General features: G+C 45.9%; 3 protein-coding genes across 3 annotated transcripts; 1 reads left to right on the plus strand and 2 right to left on the minus strand.

Annotated features, from left to right (window-relative positions):
* Positions 1-565: 565 nt before the first annotated feature.
* On the minus strand, positions 566-12,622 carry LOC117586314 (protein sarah). The gene is made up of 2 exons (XM_034276299.1): positions 12,329-12,622; positions 566-2,162 (listed from the first exon to the last, which is right to left on the minus strand). Exon 2 carries the CDS (start codon positions 2,148-2,150, stop codon positions 1,260-1,262), a length of 891 nt encoding a protein of 296 aa, XP_034132190.1. The 5' UTR covers positions 2,151-2,162; positions 12,329-12,622; the 3' UTR covers positions 566-1,259.
* A 537-nt stretch (positions 12,623-13,159) lies between these two features.
* On the plus strand, positions 13,160-13,931 carry LOC117586304 (histone deacetylase complex subunit SAP18). Its single transcript, XM_034276262.1, has 2 exons — positions 13,160-13,335; positions 13,433-13,931. The coding sequence occupies exons 1-2, from the start codon at positions 13,270-13,272 to the stop codon at positions 13,817-13,819; spliced, it is 453 nt and encodes a 150-aa protein (XP_034132153.1). The 5' UTR covers positions 13,160-13,269; the 3' UTR covers positions 13,820-13,931.
* On the minus strand, positions 13,852-19,177 carry LOC117586303 (transcriptional regulator DEF1). Its single transcript, XM_034276261.1, has 3 exons — positions 19,013-19,177; positions 14,288-15,189; positions 13,852-14,224 (listed from the first exon to the last, which is right to left on the minus strand). Exons 1-3 carry the CDS (start codon positions 19,031-19,033, stop codon positions 13,999-14,001), a joined length of 1,149 nt encoding a protein of 382 aa, XP_034132152.1. The 5' UTR covers positions 19,034-19,177; the 3' UTR covers positions 13,852-13,998.
* Positions 19,178-19,840: the final 663 nt, after the last annotated feature.

Below are 19,840 nucleotides of genomic sequence, written 5' to 3' on the forward strand. Positions count from 1 at the left end.
CCCCCCCCCCCCCCCCCCCCCTAGTTGAATCATTTTTCATATCCGTTCCATTCAAATTCCATTCAAATACCAATAAATTCCTGTCATATGCTACTCCTCGCAAGATTTTCGCACACTTTGCCCCACCAATTAAGTTAAGTACATGGATGTGACAGTACGCAATTCGAAATTGCCATTAAAAGTATTTCCACATTCCGAAGGCGGCCTCTTAAATGACTTGCATTACGGAATGTCCATCTAATATGCTATGCCATATGTCCAATTCGATTGCTTTTTCGCACACTTTTCCGCCCAATTAAAGTTAAGTACGACAATAAGTACGTTTGTGGAACATCCGATTCCCCACGGCCTTGAAACTGGCTACAGTTTTCAATAGTTTTCCACCTCCCCACCCCAACTATTCCAATTGTCTGTCGATTGGGAAACGATTCTTTCCATTCATTGGGAATGCTCGGTGCCAGTTCCCACTTCAATTAAAGTTTTCTTTCAAAGAGTTTTTCGTTTTGGTTTTTTTTTCGGTTTTTTGTTTGGTTTTTGTGTGTAGGTTTTGGTACATTTGAGAACATTCATTTTCGAATTTGAATATATTTTCAATTAAATACATATATATACGTATGCTTGGCCGATATCTGATGCGATATCGGTGCTTAAATTTCGCTGGCTTAGAATTACATTAACATTTACATGTAGATATAGATACTCGATAGATATAGAATAGGGGGGCGCTTCGGGAGAGATAGAGGGGCTGGACATCGATATATCTTATACACATATACATACATATATAGACACAATCAAATTGAGAGAAACGGACAGCGAGAGAGAGGAAAATAGATATAGAGAAAAACACATCTAGATGCACTTGCTAGCAGGGCTCCGCCACAAAGCACTGGGCGGTAGGGCAGGGGCACCTCAAAAACGTTGTCTTAAATGCTCGAATAGCTCTAAAAACGGGAAGTAAGGATGTGAAACTAACACAAGAGGCAAAGGCTGGTTGGGTGTATAGGAGAGGAAAGGACATGGACATGGACGGGGACAGAGACAGGAATCTAACTGAAACTAAACCAAAGCTGAGTGCCTAATAATATAAACATACGAACGAACGTAGCTAAATTGTATGTGTAAATCAATCACAAAATTGAATTTAAAATATTTACAAAAAATACTTCAATCAAATGTCTCCCATCTGTCCCACTTCAGATGGGAATCATCCATCATTAGGAGGTTGCTGCTGCTCGTTCTTAGCTTGCTCTGCAATCTTATGCCCTCTCCGGACACTTGGTCTGCACTATGGGCGCCTTGGCTTGGATGCCGCCAGCTCCCTCTGGCACCATTGCTGTGTGCACAATGATGGCCGGCTGGTCCTCGCTCTGCGGATGCAACTCGTGCGATTCTCCAGGTGTGAGACTGGCCAGTGCCGCCAGCAGATCGTGATTGACCAGCGGTTCGACCTCCTCGCGCGGCTCCCAGCCCGCTGGCGGAGAGGCAGGCGGAGAGATGAGGAACTGTTTGACCGGAGCCGGAGGCTGGAGGTTCTTGTTGTTCACGGGGGTCACCGGCTGGGCAAAGTAGCAGGTGATCACCGTCTTCTTGTTGAACTCGTACTGGTGCAGCTTAATCCGCGCATTGGCCGCCGCAATGGCGTTGTCGTAGTTCACCCGCAGCCGTCGGAAGCTGCGCAGCCACTGGAACGTGGCCGTTTCGCTGAAGGTTCGAAAGAGCTCCTCCATGCCGTGCTTCAGCTCCGGATTGGCAAACACCTCCGAGTGGATGTTCGTCACGATAATGGATGTGGGCAGGTCGTCGAACGAGTCTGCGTCCACCTCCGGCTCCGTGTCGCTGTCTATGATGCCCTCCTTCGGGAGCGAGGGATGCTGGCTGGGCAGTCCGTCGGCGGCATTGATGTAGATGTCCTGGTCCGGCGACAGTTTGTCTATGCTGCCGCCGCCGCTGCTGTTCTGTGTCGACTTCAGTTTGTTGTGGCTCTTGCTGTGGTTGTTGTTGTGATTGTTGACGCCACGTGGTGTGGTCGGTGAGGCTGCTGCCTCCTTGGTTGGAGACGCCTCATCAGCGGGCGTCGCAGCTGCAGGCTCGGAGGCGGAGGCAGAGACGGCCGCCGCATTATTGTTGGACTTGGCCGCGTCGGACATTTTGGGGCAGAGCTGCAAAGAGATTAGCGAGGGATACAGAGGATTAGTTTCGAGTTGAAAGTTTGCACAAAAGTTTTATTGATGGATGGGAGTATGCGGATGAATGAATGTAAGGGAAAATCCCACAGGCTATAATTACCATACGGGATGCCATTTATAATTACAACCTTTGCGGGAAACCTTTCATCTTGGATTTCCATTACAATGGCCGCAGACTTTCCTCAAATTGAATCCCCAACCCCCCTCCACACAGTCCTTGGCAGCACCTGACGCAAGGTAAACAGCCTCTAGCGTGAGTTCTGCCTCCTTGTGGCCTCTTGTGGTGCACAACTTTGGTTAACATTGTTGACGTAACACGTTTCTAACGTAACGCCAATGAAAATGGCTTCCTGCTGCACCTCCCGTGCTGCCGCCCGCCGCCCACCGCCCACCAAACCGAAAAACTACAGACGTGTCTGCCAGTGGAAAAGGAGTGAAGGCACCCAAGCAGGAAACCCAAGCGAATGAAGGGGCTAGAGGGGTTCGAGGGGATGTTTAACTATCGACACGTGAAGCTAATCAATAGAGTCCTGGAGTGGAAGGAGAGCTTCTGGTGGATCCGCAGGCAGTGCTGTCCTGGTGACGCACTGTTGGTTCGGAATTGCTCTTGATTTTATTGTTATGCCGAATGCTAGGAATAGACTGTTAAAAACGTGGTGAAGGGAACAGAAGCTACTGCCAGAAGGGGGACAGCAGCTCATTCTGCAGCAAAATAAGGGAAGAAACGTGGCGGAATAGACGCCCAAATACTAAAGCAACGAAGAGTGAGAATGGAGCACCTCGTAGGGTGATTAATAGTAGCGAATATACGTATATATTTTTTTTGTTTTGTGAATGAATTAAAGAAACAAACGAATGAACGAACGAACGAATGAATGAGCAACTGGCGCGAGCGACACCGACATCGACACCGACACCGACGTGTCGCTGGCGTCAGTGGAATGGCAACAGTGACGTCGTCTCTGTGTGGCACCTGTGACTGACAGCCAGACGTCTCATTCCGCCACCTCTCTCTCCCCCCCCCCCCCCCCCCCCCCCCCCTACTTTATAATAGATCCTATAGATGGTTTATGGATGGAATGAAAAGGACTCATTTATTGTGATGGCGCGGAGCGTATGTCGGCGTCGGCTGTCGAGCAAAGTTTTTGGATTGGCGCCTATTTGTATGCTATATCAAAATAACATTTCTCCCTTCGCTCTCTCTCTGTTTTTCATTCTTGGGTTTATTATGGCCCATGAATCAGCGATATGCAGCAGGCGATAATTAGTACATGTTACTAAGCCTCCATGTGGCAGGGAGGGGGGCGCTTCTATTAGCCAAATGAGCGGCAAAAACTGTCCTTTTTTTACGATTTTTGCAAAGTTGTTATGGCATGCAATTTGAGTGAGACAGAGAGTGAGGCTTTTCTTTTGTCTTAATTAATATTTGCGCAGATATTTAGATGTTAATTCTAATTTGGGAATGGAATTTGTACACATTAGGGCAATGAATTATAGTATAGGATTTAACATTGAACATCCTTCTATTATTTATAAACTCTAAAATCCTCTGTTCTTCCCACTTACCGCTCAAAAATATTTTCCCTAATAATTCAATTACTTTAAAACCCTAAATAAAATATTTCCCATTCAGTATTCAACCCGATAAACCATCACCTAGAAAAGGCAATCCTATCCCTCCCCCTATCCGCCTAGACTGAAGGTTGCCTACTATATTTTCTCTCTCTTGTTGTTGTTTTGTTTTCTGTTTTTTGCCGGAGAGGTTTCCAAAAGCAATGAGCCACAAGAGTGCGCGGACAACAATAACAAAGGAGAAGGGACGTGTGAGACGCTTCTTACGCGTCACAACTTTTACTACATCTACACTCAGTACTACATCTGAACCGTAGCGGTGTTTTGTCAAATTTTAAATTTGTTCTTCATCTGTCATCTACATGTACAACACTTCTCATACCAACACGCTCCGTTAGCTCGCCGCCCTCCCTAGACCCGCACACTGCAGACTCGCGGCAGAGGCAGCACACAAAACAAAACACAAATATAAGCTGCTGGAAGGGGTGGGTTAAAAGTCGGCAGAGGCAGCGGCAGAGGCAGAGGCCGAGTCAAGCAGAAGCAGAGTGTGAATGAGAGAATGTGAAAAGAACAACAAAAGCTGCGGGTCAGGGTGGGTTTAGCCACTGCAAATTAATTTCTTCATTCTGGCAATAATAATGATCCAATCGGATCCCAATTTGGTGATCTGATATATATGGCTATTCCCTACTGAATGGCGTTTTTAGTTTTCTTTTATCTTCAAAACTGTTGGCTTGGGAGGTTTTCGCCCTTTTGCGGAGGCGACTCGGCTATTGATACTGATCAAGAATATATATACTTTATGGGATCGGAAACGCTTCCTTTTGTGCGTTACATACAACCGTTATTCACATAAATACAATATACCCTATTTACTCTTCGAGTACCGGGTAAACCAATGGCTAAAAACAGAGAAAATCCAACGACGAGTTGATCTATTTCTGGATGATTGATTTCCTTGAAAATTGTTACTTTCAGTGCAGGGACAGGAACCTGTACATGTGGTTGTGGTTGTCTGTTGTTTCCACCTCCCATGACGTGTGTATTTTGTTTGGTGAATGGCTCCTGCGATCCCTAACTCTCATTTCCTTTCCAGAGAGAGGCAGAGTATACGCACAGCTAACAGCAGGAGCTGTGGCTGTGTGGCAGAAAGTACTTTTACTCTCATGGCAAAGCAAAAATTGCAAGTCAGCGTAAACGACCTGCTGGCATGCAAATTGTTTGCCTGCCCTGTGAGTGAGGTGAGGTGACGTCATCATTGGCCGTGCCAACAAAACACGTAGGCAAAAGAAAGCTCTGCTTTAAGCCTAGACCAAACTTGTGGCTCCTCCCTCTGCCGCCCTCAGAAATGAGGGTCAGGCGATGGTCCCAAGACGATGATGAATTGCCTGCCGGTCGTTATCCAGCGGCGACCTTCACTCATTCATAATTGCTGTCATCATTATATCAAGTGGTCGCCGCACCGCACCGCAACGTCCTCCCATTGTGCCCCATAGAGACTCAGTCTTTGCATCAGCATCCATCCATCCGTCCACTCTGCCATTCACCACACATTCATTGGGGATACGCCTTGAGAATGTTGCATGTGTATAAAAAATCACCTCAAGAGAAATATGGGCGAAACCTTATTTAAATTGTGTGTTCCTATCACGAATGAGAGGTTCCGTTTTGTGAAGCCAAAGAGGAGACAAATTTAATGCAGAACCTTGAAGTAAACACCCATAACTAAAAGCAAGGGAAGAGGAACACAGAGGCAGAGTACTCTAAAAAGTGTAATAAAATATTCCATGAGGAAAGTTTCGGTTAAATCTCTCAAAAATCAAGCATAAAACGCAGCTAGAGGGAAGCTATGCCAATCTACAAGTTTTTTTTTTCTCTCTACAAGTAAAATCGAGAAAAACAGACGTAGAAAAGATGCTATCAGGTGAATACAATTTAAGCCGCAATCAATTGTTGCTTTTACAAACAAGAGTTTCTGGAACAACAAAATTTGGATTTAAATCCTACTCAAACGAGAAGGGACGTGTGAGACGCTTCTTACGCGTCACAACTTTTATACCCGGCACTCAGTACCACTTCTGCACCTAAGCGGTGTTTTGTCAAATTGAACTTTTTTTCTTCATCTGTGAAAAAAATGTGAAAAAAACAAATATATGCTGCGGGACGGTGTGGGTTTAGCAACTGGAAATTAATTTCTTCATTGTTGCTATAATAATGATCCAATCGGAAACTTTTCCTTCTGTGTGTTACATACTTTGTGTATAAATACAATATACCCTATTTACTCTTCGAGTACCCGGTATAAACAAAAAAAACTAAACTAGGCAGCGTCTGGCATTGGGAAAAACCTTCGAGTGGCAGCGTGCAGTTTTCATTTTGTAGATTTTCCGCTCGGCATTAAGCCTTTAAGCTCATTAAATTTGCAAATTTGTAATTGAATTTGCTAACATATTGGCCAGCTCTGGTCACAGTCCTGCCATGCAGCATGTGGCATATGCATACAGTATGTGGATGTGTGGGTGCCACAGTTAATCAGTTTTTGTGGCCTTATTTACTTTGGTCATTCGTTTTTCGTGACAAAAAGCGATTTCTCTTACTGGTGTGGAAAATGGGGGAAATGCAAATGCAAATGCGAATGGATCTGTGTGTGTGTGTGGGAGCAGATTAATTTGATTTCCCGCTGAAATTTCAAACTTTTCCGCTGTGCTTCGGGCAGATATTCTCGAACACAGTTATTTGCGATTGATGTTCATCGAGAGAGTTTGGAATTTAATTAAATCTAGCGCTTGATTGAGCGCCTGTTTATGTCTCGCACACACAAAGTGTGTGCTGTCCTGTCGAGTTGAGTCGTGTCCTGTGGCTGCCTCCTCTCATATTTAATGCTGCGGCGGCTGGCTGCACTTGTCAGCAGCCACATGCCACATGTTGCTTGTAACTGGAGAAACTTGTGCGTTGCACCTGACACAAAGCCAGGCAGCAAGCAGCAGGCAGCCAGCCAGCTGTTAAAAAGGTCAAAGTTGTAGGTAGCCTTGGCAGCCCTGCGGTTCTTGTATGTCCGAGAGAGAGAGAGAGAGAGAGAGAGTAAGAGCGAGTATGAGATATTAAACCCGACTCCATTGTGCAGAGCGAAAATAAATTGAATCCTAATTAGGTTGCGAAAATTCCCTGTTCTTCCAAAAAGCCACACGCACATCCACACTCCCCCCTTCTGGCAGTCTTTTGGGGTCGGCTGCAGCTCGCACCTGAAAGTATGCAACGTTTTCATAATTGAGCATTCGGTCTGCCCAGCAAATACTGCCTGAATGCCACTGCCTCTGCTGCTTTCGGTTAGATAATTATTGCAAAAAGCTGCTTTGCAACCTTCGACACCCCCACCGCCCAGCTCATTGTGTGTTTTTGTGGGAGTTGAACAAACGGTGCGAGTGGAGTGCAACAAATGGCGCTGATTGGCAGGGCCAGTGATTGGTCGCATGTGTGGCACTCACTCACTCACTCACTCACTCACGCTCTCCCTCTGCTATGTAAAATGCCAACTGACTTGGCTTTTCCAATGCAAATCGTTCAGCAAAAACGAGTGTTTGTGTGTGCCACCATTACAGTGCGTATCATGTGCAAATATTCATTGGAATTCTATGAATAGAATTGTTTTACATATAATATGCGAGGCATCCCAAATGAAGGCTACGCCACGGAAGGCTATCCTTCGATGGGAAATAGGGAACGGGGGGGGTGGCTGGTGTTAACCAAACCTCAGCATACATTCTTTGAACAACCGATTGATGGGAAAATAGCTGATGGAAACAGCTTGGAAGTACGTTGGAAACTAATCCCAAATTCCAGGAATCATCAAGGAATTCTCAACCCTAAAATGGGATAGAAAATCACGAGAAATTTCTAATTATATGTACACTTGAAGAGTGAAGCTTTCACTTGATGCTTCTTGCTTGCTCTTGCTGCTCCTCCTATACTTTTGACACGCACTGTAGTATGCCACACATGGAAATGGGAGAGTGGAGAGGTTGCGTATCCTAATTTAATACACGTATCACCCATCCAGCTAACTCATGGGGGTTCTTCTTTCTGTAGGCACCAGCCGAGGCTGTGGCGTGTGGGGTTTCTGTTTTGCGGGCTCTCATTAAACTTAATCCCGTTATTCATTTGACAGCATTTCGCATCTGTATGGAGCGCACCCGGACTGACCCACCGACCGACCGCTCATTAACCAGTCATAAAAACACCCCACCACACACCACACCTGCCCCTACCCTAGTCAGCGCCTCTCCGCCACAACAGATTCAGCCAAAGTGAGGCCCCCAGAGGGATTCCACAGAGAACATGTCAGGTTTTTCGTAATTACCCGACAACTCCTCCACTCGACTGTTGATTAAATCATTCACACTTCGATTGATCCCTCCCCTTCCTAGCCCCTATCTTCCGTTGGTAATTAATCAATAGTGGTGCAAATAAATTTATGCAATGTAATTATTTATTGAATGCTAGCAAAAATAATAGATGGAAATAATGGATATGAAAGCAAATCAAGGAAAGACCTGGCTTTTCACGAGAAAATTAAAGCATTAACAAAAGACCTTGACCTCCAATTGGCAAATTGTTAACGGTTTTTGCTGCCCACACACGAGGAGAGAGTAGTTGTCAAAGTCAGGGATTACAAGTGGGCGGAAAAAGTTGATCAAATTTTGCTCAGCATTTGAAGATTAAATCTCAACTTTAGATGAGTTTCTACTCCAAATAAGTTGAACATTTTTCACATACATAGTTTTAGAGCCATCCGAAAGTAAGTTTACAGGGGATTTCGACTATCACAAGATATCAGCGAATGAATCAATATTTAATATAGACGAAGAAACGTCTCCTCCATCGCACTTCTGCTTCAACTACTTTTACAAATTGGATTGTTATCACTCGCAAACGAAACGAAACGAAACGAAACGTCCTTCTGTGTTATTTTGAGGAGTTTTCTCTGGCCCCGGAGACAAGCCCCTTTGTTGTCGCCTGTCAGTGGCAACTGTGTCCCCTCCCCCCACCCTGCTGCCCTGAATGTCAGAGTCAAGGCTGCTGCTTCCTTCACCAAAAATAGTTGTTGGCCAACTTTCGTATGCAAAGGCAATATATATCAACCAGTAGATGGCAACAAACAGTTTTGGCAACATGTGCGGGGGAATCTCCTCAAGCGGATTATCTATCCATCTATCTACTGGGTTCAACTAGTTGGAACTGGCCTCCACTATCCGTTGCAAATCATGGCCATTGTCGTCGCTTATCACACGCTGACAGGCCGAGTCCCACTCCTCCACTGACGCACCAACTGGACAAAAAGATAACATTTAGAAATTGTTATTATCGTTAATGGAGACGTTTACAGGCGCCAAAGACCCCGTCGCAGAGTCTTGTGTCCAATCGAATCGAATGGAATATCGTTGGCTGGCTATATCGCTACAGCACAATGTGTTAAGTGAGTTAACGGCTGTGCTCTGTGGCTCTGCTCTGTGACGTCAGTGCAGTTGCAACAGACTCGAAAGTTCCCGGCAATTGACGGAACAGTCGGTCGGGTCGGATCTGTACTCAATTTATCAATTGGCAGCCAAAAGAGAGATGGTTTTGAGAGCCTCGACTATTTTTTACCCTTTCATAATTATTTTCCCTGGAATACATTCTGCCGCCTATAAAGGGTATCAAAAGAGCGTTATCAAACAGTGCTAGAAACAAGAAAACAAAACAAAAGCGAAACGCAAATAAAAATAGCATAAAATGGACAACAGAAAGACAACAACGACAACGACAGCGAGACGACCACGACCATCGCATCGCATCCACGATTGCGGAGTCGATTGTAGAGGGGGGGGGGGGGGGGGGGGGGGGGGGGGGGTTAGAGAGGTGCAGGAAAAAGATGAGTTGCTTTTATTTTCAAATCGTTTCATTTACGTTTTTGCGTCAGCAGCAGACAGCAAGCAGCGTCGACGACGACGAGGAAACGACGTTGCGTATACATATTTTTAGTCGTCGGTCGTCCCAACATACGCACTCCATCTCCACTCCACTCCCCATATCATCCACCGATCCGCATTTGCCGGCGTTTGTGTTGGTCACCACCAACCACCACCCAACACAACAACCGCGAATCGACAATTGAAATCGAAATCGAAAGCATAAGGCGATTGATCTTTGACAGAGAGAGGGAGGAGTAGAGAGAAGTGGGGTTGGGGTGCAGATCTTCGAGGAACTGATTTCAGCGAACATTTTGTATTGAGTTGTGAAATTAGGAATGAATCCTGAAGCCATGTTCTTATCATTTGATTCGGTTTAAGGTATTTCCTCGAAACAGAAATTTGAGAAACTTTCATGAGGAATGTACTGCAATAGAGGATTAGGATAGGTTGTCATTCTGCTGTAGGAATAGATCTCCCACTCAATGATATGGTTTTCACCCATCTGGGCATGGGCATGCACATAGTTTTCCGAAATAAAAAACAGTTGCTAAGATTACAAATTCAATTAAAAATAGTACCTTAAGCAGTTCGAGCAAAGATTTTCTTTGGCATTTCCACCCCGTGAATCATTATCACTGCGATTATATCTGTGCGCCGCACACTAATTTGTCATCATGTTCTCTAGCGCTGGCAAATTCGCTTTAAATGGCAGGCTACTTATAAGAGGCACTGTCCCTTGGTCTGGGCCTGAGCCTGCTGCTGTCGTCGACGCAGACAAGTGGGCGACAGGACGCTGGCGCTTGGGGATATATGTATTTCTAGCATTGGACGACACCCCTTAGACAAAGGTCGCTATGCAAAGCCAAGGTCGAGATTTACAGTCAGGTCATTGTGTTCTTGGCAGGCAGAAACTCCAACACCCTCACCCAATCCCACACACTCTCTGGCCCCCCCCCCCTGTCAACTAGCTGAGTAAAAAATAGATGAGAAAAGACCAAAAACAACTCAGAAATTTGTATTTGCATTTTGGAATTTATTGCCTTGGCTGAGCGATTTTCCCCATTTTCCAGTTTCCATTTTCCATTTTCCAACTCGTTGTGCAGCTCTGGGGAATATGTTTTTCTTTTTTGGTTTTTTTGGTTACGGCCAAGGGCTTCTTCTGCAGCTGCTTCGCTTCTACTGTTGCTCAAAGCAATTAAAATTTCAGTAAAAACGAAGGGAAGAACAGAACAACAAACCCACCGCATGCCCTGCCCCCCACAGTCCCGCCCATCCGCACAGCCTCCTCCTCCAGCACACGCATCTTCATCTTTCATCGAAGGTCTTGGGGCACGTTTAAAATTCAGCAGCAAAATGACGGGGGAGAAGATGTGACAGCGCAACAATAACGAAATGAAAGGATACATGCACTGACGAAGCTGTAGATACCCTCTCAGAGCATATGCAATGCCATTTCTCAAGAGAAATGTCTTCAAATTTATTTGAATGGGCAATTTCTAAGAATTAGTTGGATTATCGATTTGTATAGTAATCCGATCGGGTCGCTTTCAACTAACTTTCAAGCATGTCCGTGTGCCCAACTACATTCTACTATTCTGTGGCTGCTGTGCTTTTATGGGCTCTCCTTTGCTCTGCAAATTTCCGAAACACCCGCTACAAAAAAGTTTATAACAAAACAAAAGGCAATATGTGGCAGGTGTTGGGGTTATGGGCTTGTCAGTCACGGTCATGGCTGCACCCCATTAGCCCTCTTTCCAGAAACAGCACACCCCAGCCCGCACGCCAACGCAATGGGATACGGGTGTCAGGAAAAGAGCATCAGCATCAGAAGCAGCAGCCTCAGAAGCAGCAGCGGCAGCAGCAGCTGGATGGCCAAGATGCGGAAGGAAAAGGAAATTCAATAAGAGCAACAAGAACAGAAAATATTTTGCCCCCACGCCAAGCACACGCACACACAGCAACAGTAACGGGAACACACCCGCAAGGAAGAGCAGGACCCGATAGCGAGTAAGCGATAGAGAGTGTAATCAGACACGTCGAATATGACAATACTCTTTCTTGTCAAGCATTGTGTTACTCAAAGTTGGGTAAGGGGATGGGAATAAGAATTTACATATCCTGAAAAATCATACTGCATCGGAAAATGTTCACACAGCTCCCACTCTCAATTCTCTACCAGCGAATGCTCTTTTTACCTTAGAGTATCACAGTGTGGTATAACAACAACATTTGTCGGCCAAAGATGGCGCGTGTGCCGTATGTGGGTGGGTGTGCGAAGGCGTCTGCGGGGGCGAGTGTGTGTGCGGCGGGATGAGGTAAGGATAGCTTTGCGGTGCAATAATTTCAAGTGCGTAGTACATAATAGCCTCTGTTTATTGGGGACTTTTCAGCGGCATTTGTTATAAACAAAATACAGTCGGCACACGATGGAGCGCGAGCGCGAGGGCGGGGGGATTTATCAGTGACCAGACGCTGTGGCAGCAGCAACAAATTGCACGTAAAAAAGGCGTCAACTGGCTTGCTGTACCTCTCTCTGTCTCTGCTCTTCGAATTACATAAGGAATTCTTGGAAAAATGCAGGCGATTTGCATATGATAGAATGAAACTGTATTTACTTACCGTTTTAGCGACTATTTGCGATAATTGAAACTGCGATAATTTTTCCGCCAATAGCCAGACGATGGAGCTGCAAGTCGTCTCTCCGCTGCTTGTGTTCCTCTCGCTGGGGCTGCTCTCTGTTAAAATTAGTGCACAATGCCTGCTATTGTTGCTATTTAGTTGGTCAGAGGTTGCACTTAAGGTTTTTGCATTCCTTTAATCTGCGTCATTCGCGAAGACGCGACACAAATTGCTTTTTCCGCAACGCTTCACAAAACACAAAACACATCCGCCTCGTTGGAAAACTTTTAAAACTTTGGAAAGCTTTGAAACAGCTGACAGCTGACAGCTGTCTTCTAGAAATGTATCTTGCCATGCCTCACCTGTAACCTATTTCACCTGTACTCATATTTATTTATATTTATTCCTATTCCATAATTAGCAGTTAATTCTTAATTGAAAATATATAAATAAATAAATACCATAACCATTGTCCATAGTCAAATATTAATAAGTATCTTTTATTTTATATATAGTGGTTCTTATTAGTGGTTCAAATTCTCTTCGCAAAGCAAAATAGCTTTCAAAACTCCCTTAACAAAGCAAAAGAGCTTTCATGGTGCGAAATTTGTATCAAAAATTAAGGTGTCGACAATCGGAAAATAAGTCACAAAAATTGGTTTAATTGATTTCAACCGATAAAATTGGAGACAAATAATTTGAAAAAATACTGATATTTATTTATTTGTTATTTAATCGCTACATCGAAATGGGTTGGTCGCATGGTAAAAGTAATTTTTCGGTATATTTTTGAGACTCCGAAGGTATATTTGATTGATAAAAGCGCGGTCACACTGCATACAACAAAAATAAATTCAATAAATTAGTAAAAAAAAGGCGGACATTAGTTTTTCTATTAAAATATCAGCTAAGCTCAGCTGCTAAGTGAAAAACGAACAACCATGGCCAACGTAGAGTCAATGATTGTGGAGGAAAAGACGCAGGTGAAGCAGATCGACCGCGAAAAGGTAAGTTTTCCTGTCCAACACTTGCAACCGGCTTGGCTGGTGCAAATTGTGTTTTTATTTTTCTGTTATTAATTTCCTATAACACGTTCCCGAGCAGACATGTCCGCTGTTGCTGCGTGTTTTCTGCTCGACGGGCCGCCACCACTCAGTGTCGGAGTACATGTTTGGCAGTGTGCCAACCAACGAGCTGCAGATCTACACCTGGCAGGACGCCACCCTTCACGAGCTGACGTCCCTGGTGCGGGATGTGAATCCAGATACGCGCAAAAAGGGCACCTACTTTGACTTTGCCGTGGTGTATCCGAACTTTCGCAACAACCACTTCCAAATGCGCGAAATCGGAGTGACGTGCACGGGCCAAAAGGGCATCGACGACAACAAGACCCTCGCCCAGGCAAAATTCAGCATTGGCGACTTTCTGGACATTTCCATTACGCCGCCCAACCGCCTTCCGCCCCCAGCTCGCCGCCAGCGACCCTACTAATGGGATTGATTGATTTATAATCAAGATATATCTACACGCTAATCATTTAATTTCACTTTCACTTGACACTCAATGAAATATGGACGTAATTATACGATGGATACACAAAAGACGGAGACTTAAGAGCTGCTTTGACTTAAGGTGCTACTGTGATGAGGAGGCGGGGGCGAGCATACCTCCTAGTTCCTGTATATGCTACTGGGACGCTTGGACTTCTTTTTGCCCAGCTGCGTCATGTCGATCTCCAGACCATTCGGCAGCACGGCCCGGTTCTCCTCGTAGTTGATGAAGCCGTTCTCCTGCAGCTCCTCGTCGTTGTCGCGGGCATTGGGATCGCACCGGATCCCCGTTTCGTAGTTGTACTCCCGTTTGTTGCCATCCGGATCGATGTAGCCATACGTTCCCCTGCAATGACAAAAGGAATTATGCATTATGGATTTGGTGGAGTCTCTTTTGTGTGCCACTCACTTGGTGATGCAGTCGGTGCCAATGAGCTCCTCCTTGAAGGATCCATCATCGTTCTCGTAGCCCCAGGTGATGCTGCCGTCCTCGTTCTCGTCGCGCCACTTGCGCAGTGTCTGGGCCACTGGCCGCCTAGGACGCTGCTGCTGCTGCTGGTACTGGTGCTCCCTCTCCGACCGCTCGTCCTGCAGCTGATTCTGGTCGATGATGGGACGCGGCTGCACAGGCTTGGGTCTGGGACGAGTTGCCTGCTGCAACTGCTGCACTGGTGGCTCGGGGCGCACGGCAGCGGCTGGTCGCGTGCGGATCACGGCCACTCGCTGTTGCTGCTGCTGCGGCTGAGGTGGTGGCGGGGCCGCTGCTGTAGGCGTAGGGCGCTGCTCCAGCCCGAATCGCTGCGAGTTCTCAAAGCGACCGATGCCAAAGTCGTTGAAGGCTGCGGGTCGATTTGCTGGCGCAGGAATGGATGGACGATCGGCGAAGCGTGGTGGAGCGGGCAGGATGGCCGTCGGCTGTGAGTCCTCGTTTTGCTGCAGAAACTGCTGCACCGGCGACGGCGACTCGCTGGCCTGCTGACCGTTCAGGAAGGCTGCTGCCGCCTGCTGGAACTGCGACTGCTGGGAGTGGGCCAGCTGCTGCTCTCGCAGAAGATTTGGCAGATACGGTTCCGGCTGCTCATCCTCGGCAGCCTCCGTGACAGGCCTCTCCTCGATGGGCTGTGATATGCGCTGTGTAACAGGCGGCAGGATGGCATTCGTCTGTCGCAGTGACTGTCCTGGACGGCGCACACGCAGCACGGTCTGGCGGTGCGGCGCTTGTCCAGGCGTCACCAAAGCCCCCGGAATGTTCAGGCGTTGCGGATAGTTCTGTGCCTCGACCAGAGCCAGGGCCAGGGCGCTGCAAAAGAGCTGCAAGTGGAGCGACACATTAGTCGAAGCTGGAGTGTGTCTCCAGGGGCTGCAGGCTATGGCTTATGGCTTATGGCTCTGTGCCAACAATTGCAACAGAAACTCAGAGCTCAGCCATGCCACACGTGGCCAATTTGTCGGCGGCTCCTCTTTTGGATTGCCCCCCTAATAAGTGGAGTTTTATCTATGTGTGGGTCTACTTCTATTTCTATATCTACCTTATTTATGGGTAAGTATTGCTTTGTTTCATCACTTTATAGACCCATTTGGTGGTGGAATACGAATTTGATACGCATTTGGCAGGTTAAATTAGCTTCCAATTGGTGTTGGCAGTGGGTTTTGGTTAGGGAAGTGAAAGAATTTCAGATACTTTGATCATTTTCTATCAAACAAAAGCAAGTATTCGGTAGATCAGCGTCTTCCTGTTGTTTCTATATTAATGTGTAACCACACACTGTTTCAGTGTCCCCAAAGTCGCATTTTCTATGGGTTTTCCCCCAATTTAGCTGGCACCCCTTTTGGAGCAGCTCACTCACACCTTTTGTGAACTGGTTTTCAGAAATTTATACACCGCTTATTTACTCCGGGTAGGCCGCCAACAATTTGTAATTGTACGTATAAAATGGTATAACGTGTGGCGGTGCAATAGCTGTAAATGTGGACCATAAAGCGAATCGCAGAAATCGCTGGCAAACCCCGCCCCAGCAGCACCAGCAGCAGCAGCAGCAGCACCACCACCACCACCGCCGCTGCCGATCGATCATAAAACCGAACCGAAGCCCAGAGTCAGAGTTAGAGCCGGAGCTAGAGCTAGAGCTAGAGCCAGAGTCAGAGACCAAGATATATTCGTAGTTATTTTGTTTCTGTTTTGTTTTGTCTGGGTTGCGTAATTTGGATTTTGTCAGAGTTATGCGACTCTCTTGGTGCGCGGCATGTGGCATGTGGAAAGCGAATTTTTCTAGTCGCTGATCGCCAAAAGTTTCCGGTTCGCAAAAGAAGTCAAAGTCTAGGACAAGTGACTAGTGTAGTCCAAGTCTCTACCGACTGACGACCGATTTGTGAGATTTCATTATTTTTAATTAGTGGCCGCCGCCGCTGCCGCTGCCGCTGGTGTTGCAGTTGCACAAGGCGTGAGGTGAGGCAAAGAGCCGAGGAGCCGGCTTATGGCTTTTGGGTTTCGGTTTCCATCTGGTCACAGATCAGATAACTTTGCTCCACTTTGTGGCGCGGTAGCTGTTCCCTTTATAAAGAATTATGGCCATGGGGGAAGTAAATAAAAATTCAATCCGGAATAACGGCTGCCATTAGGGTTCTTGACACTAGATATGGACACTAGAATGTGGAAAACTCGTTTCAATTTTTAAGGTTTTTGGCAATTTCTAGGAATATTTTCATGGTTCAATCTTGGGCTGGCAAATTTTTTGAACAAAAAGAGAAGCCCAGCTCAAGTGGATATTTCCTGAGTATTTAGAGCAACAAAAGTAAATCTGCATCTCCATAGTTTTCTTTCCCCCTTTTGCATAGTAAAAGCCTTTCTATCCTGCCCACTTGAATAAACGTAGTTGTAAAATTGATATCCAGCAGCTCTGCCCAAAACATGATCTATCTCTCGACCGTATCCATCCCCATGGTGCATGCAAATTTTGTTATGTACTCAGTCAACACACATTTTTGTTTCGGTTTTTTGTTGTTGCTCGCATTATTATTATTATCCATTACTTTCCTGTATCCGAGCCATTTATATTTTGTTGTCTTGTCTGAGTTTCATGTGCAGCCATTGAAGCCGAACATTCCAGTGGCGGACTTGGCTGACTGCCCAACAACTACCTGGTCAAGTGAACTACTTGGCTTTAAACAAAATTAATGAAAAGCCAAAGAGGTACAGCCTCAGAGAGAGAGAGAGAGAGAGAGGGGGAGAGAGCCAGACACTTGCAACCAGTGCCAGCTCGAGTGTTTTTGGTTGCATTTTCTGGCGGGGGAACTTGATTGCTTTTATGACTCCCCACACTCCACTGCCCGTCGCTCCACCTCATGTGGTTTGGTTCAAGGAAACCAGCGCAAGAGACAGCCGAAAAATGTGCTGACAAAGATTGCGATGGGAAGGCATTCGCAAGCCAAGCCCAAGTCGCAGACTGGGCTACAGGCTACAGGCTACGTGGGTGTAGCAGACTCATCAAAGATGCTGTTGGGGTAGGGCCAGCCACCGGTCTGATCTCATCTGCTCTGTCATTAGTTACAATAACAATAACAATAACAATAACCTGGCTAAGGACTTCTCTTCTGGCCTTGACTTGGCCATTGACTGAATGAAATCGAAATTTACGCTCCTCTCCATCGAAGACTGTTTTTCTCGTTTCTTGCTGCTCGCTTCACGTTTCTGGAATAGTTGTCGGTGCACTTTCAACAAGCCGGCTTTCAGACTGCACAAAATATGTAACACTTTATTCAGAAACGAGTACATAAATAAATGCATATACGTGTGCATTACGTAACCCTCTCAATACACAACACACACATGTATACCCCGCCCAAAGCTGCGTTTTGAGTGTGGGTCTGTCTGCCGCCTGTATCTTTGTATCTTTATTAACTGCATCTGCTCTTGGCTTCGCTTGGAGTGGAGTGGAGTGGAGTGGAGTGGCTTTCAGTGTGTGCTCTGTGCGTGCCAAGAATTTGCATTAAATTGCTGCTGCCTTGGTTGAGTTTTTGGGAGCCTCAATCAACTAGTTATTGGCCACGGACCAGCAGCAAACGACCTTGATACAAATAATACACATTATGACCAGGCCCAGACGCAGGCCACAGTCACAGTCACAGCCACAGCCACACAATGATTTGTCGTGCTCTCCAAAAATTACCGGCAAATTGAGTGTTGCTAGTGATTATCATTTCATTTCATTTCGTTTCGTTTCGAGCAAGTTTTTGGCAAACTCATTAGGCCACATCCACAATTTGGCCAAGCCACAATTCAATCAATCAATCAATGGCATGAAAAATTGTATTAGTAACGCTGATTAATGGGGTAAGCTATAGAATGGAATTCTGAAAGAAGGATTTTATTGAGTTTTACGTATTTTTAAGTGTGATTTTTTGTGAAGAAAACTTTCAACTATTTTGAGCTCCAAAAGAGACATGATGTGTTATCTATTTAATACAGTTTTTTTTGCCAACTAACTCACACAATTATTGTGCCCTCAAGTCGTAACAGGTAATTGACAATTTATCAGCCCCAAAGCTCAGTGGCAAATTTTTGCTATTGATAATCTTTTGGGCTATACAGCAAATTGAACTTAAGCCAATTGTGGCTGAAGTTTGAGAGCTGATTATGGGGTTACTTGCAAAGGGAGGGGCGAGGCTTTGTGTTTGAAAGGCAAACAACGCTCGTTAAAATCCGCGCTGACCCGAGGGCTTGGTTGAGCAATTCCACCCAACGGAATTCTTGGGCCACACAACAAAACAGGCAACAATCGATGGAGCGATTGTATCGCATATTTATGATGCGATCTTGAGGTATTTTCATGATTCCAAAACAAAATCAAATGTCAGTTGTCGAGCGCTAATTGCTAATTGCATTGCATTGAGGCAGACATTGAGGGACTTTCTAGAAAATGCAAATCAACAATGAGCAGGTAAACAGGAGAGCGACTAAGCTGAATATGTCTCAATCGGCGACCCAATCAGCTATTGAATGGCGATCTTAAGCTGCTAACCGAACGACCTTGCTTGGCGTTCGAGTTTGTTGCATGCTGCATGATTCACACACATAACTTCTATGACAAAGAACTGTGACACTCATGGGTGGAATCCTGGTTGGGGGAGAACTTACCGCAATCAGCTGCAGTTGCATGATGAATGTGTGCGACTTCTTCTCTATCCAAATTGCAACACACTTCCGGAAATCAATAAAAACACACTGAGAGACAGAACCAATTTTACCGCAGGGCAGGGCACCGGAGTAGTTACTTTTTGGCCAACCGTTGAACGCTCAAATGCTGGGCGCACCAGGTGTGTAGGCGACTTTATAGGCGGCTCGGCTCGGATCGGCTGGGTCGGAGCTTTGGGCTGTCCGTGGCAAATTTATGTGAGGCGTGTGCTGTGTACGGCGTGTGAAATGCTGAAAGTAGTGCGTCTCGTCTGCACAATTAGCTCCGGTTAGCGCATCGCATCTCTCGATGAAGTAATGCAAAGGAAAGTGAAGGTGAATGGATTTTTTGGCACATGAGAATTGAGCTGCGTGGAACGTGATTTAGATTTTAAATTACTTTTACCGCGTAATGTATGTGTCCCACAAAAACTCAGACAGCTGGCAACGCTGCTCCTAGCTGAGCTTTTGGTGGTTTTGAGCTTTGCTTTTGTCCGGAAACTGAAAGCCAAAGAAAGGAGACGTGCTTCAGCGTCCGTCCATACGCAAGTTTTATAGCAAGCTTAGCAGAGTCGGGAACCATTTGTGAGTTAGCTGGTTTATTGGTTTTCAACTTGACTACAGTGGGACCTTTTCTGTCTAGTTAGTTCGGCCAGGTTTTTTGGGACTTTTGATAACTTTGACGGCAAATTTATGAACCTTGGCGCCAGTTGTACCAAATAGGAGCGGGACGGGTAGGGAGAGGGTAGTCGGGCGCCCCAATCTAAGGGGCGTCTTCGAACTCACATCGGA

The sequence above is a fragment of the Drosophila guanche genome, unplaced genomic scaffold (assembly GCF_900245975.1).
Source record: "Drosophila guanche unplaced genomic scaffold, DGUA_6, whole genome shotgun sequence".
Taxonomy (NCBI): domain Eukaryota; kingdom Metazoa; phylum Arthropoda; class Insecta; order Diptera; family Drosophilidae; genus Drosophila; species Drosophila guanche.

What these genes read in the sequence shown, in the direction of transcription:
- LOC117586314 (XM_034276299.1), bottom strand. Translation starts at nt 2,150, where the DNA reads ATGTCCGACGCGGCCAAGTCCAACAATAATGCGGCGGCCGTCTCTGCC.
- LOC117586304 (XM_034276262.1), top strand. Translation starts at nt 13,270, where the DNA reads ATGGCCAACGTAGAGTCAATGATTGTGGAGGAAAAGACGCAGGTGAAG. An exon ending in AGCAGATCGACCGCGAAAAG is followed by an intron (nt 13,336 to 13,432) that starts GTAAGTTTTCCT and finishes GTTCCCGAGCAG; the next exon opens with ACATGTCCGCTGTTGCTGCG.
- LOC117586303 (XM_034276261.1), bottom strand. Translation starts at nt 19,033, where the DNA reads ATGCAACTGCAGCTGATTGCG. An exon ending in TGCAACTGCAGCTGATTGCG is followed by an intron (nt 15,190 to 19,012) that starts GTAAGTTCTCCC and finishes CTCCACTTGCAG; the next exon opens with CTCTTTTGCAGCGCCCTGGC. An exon ending in GGCACCGACTGCATCACCAA is followed by an intron (nt 14,225 to 14,287) that starts GTGAGTGGCACA and finishes TTGTCATTGCAG; the next exon opens with GGGAACGTATGGCTACATCG.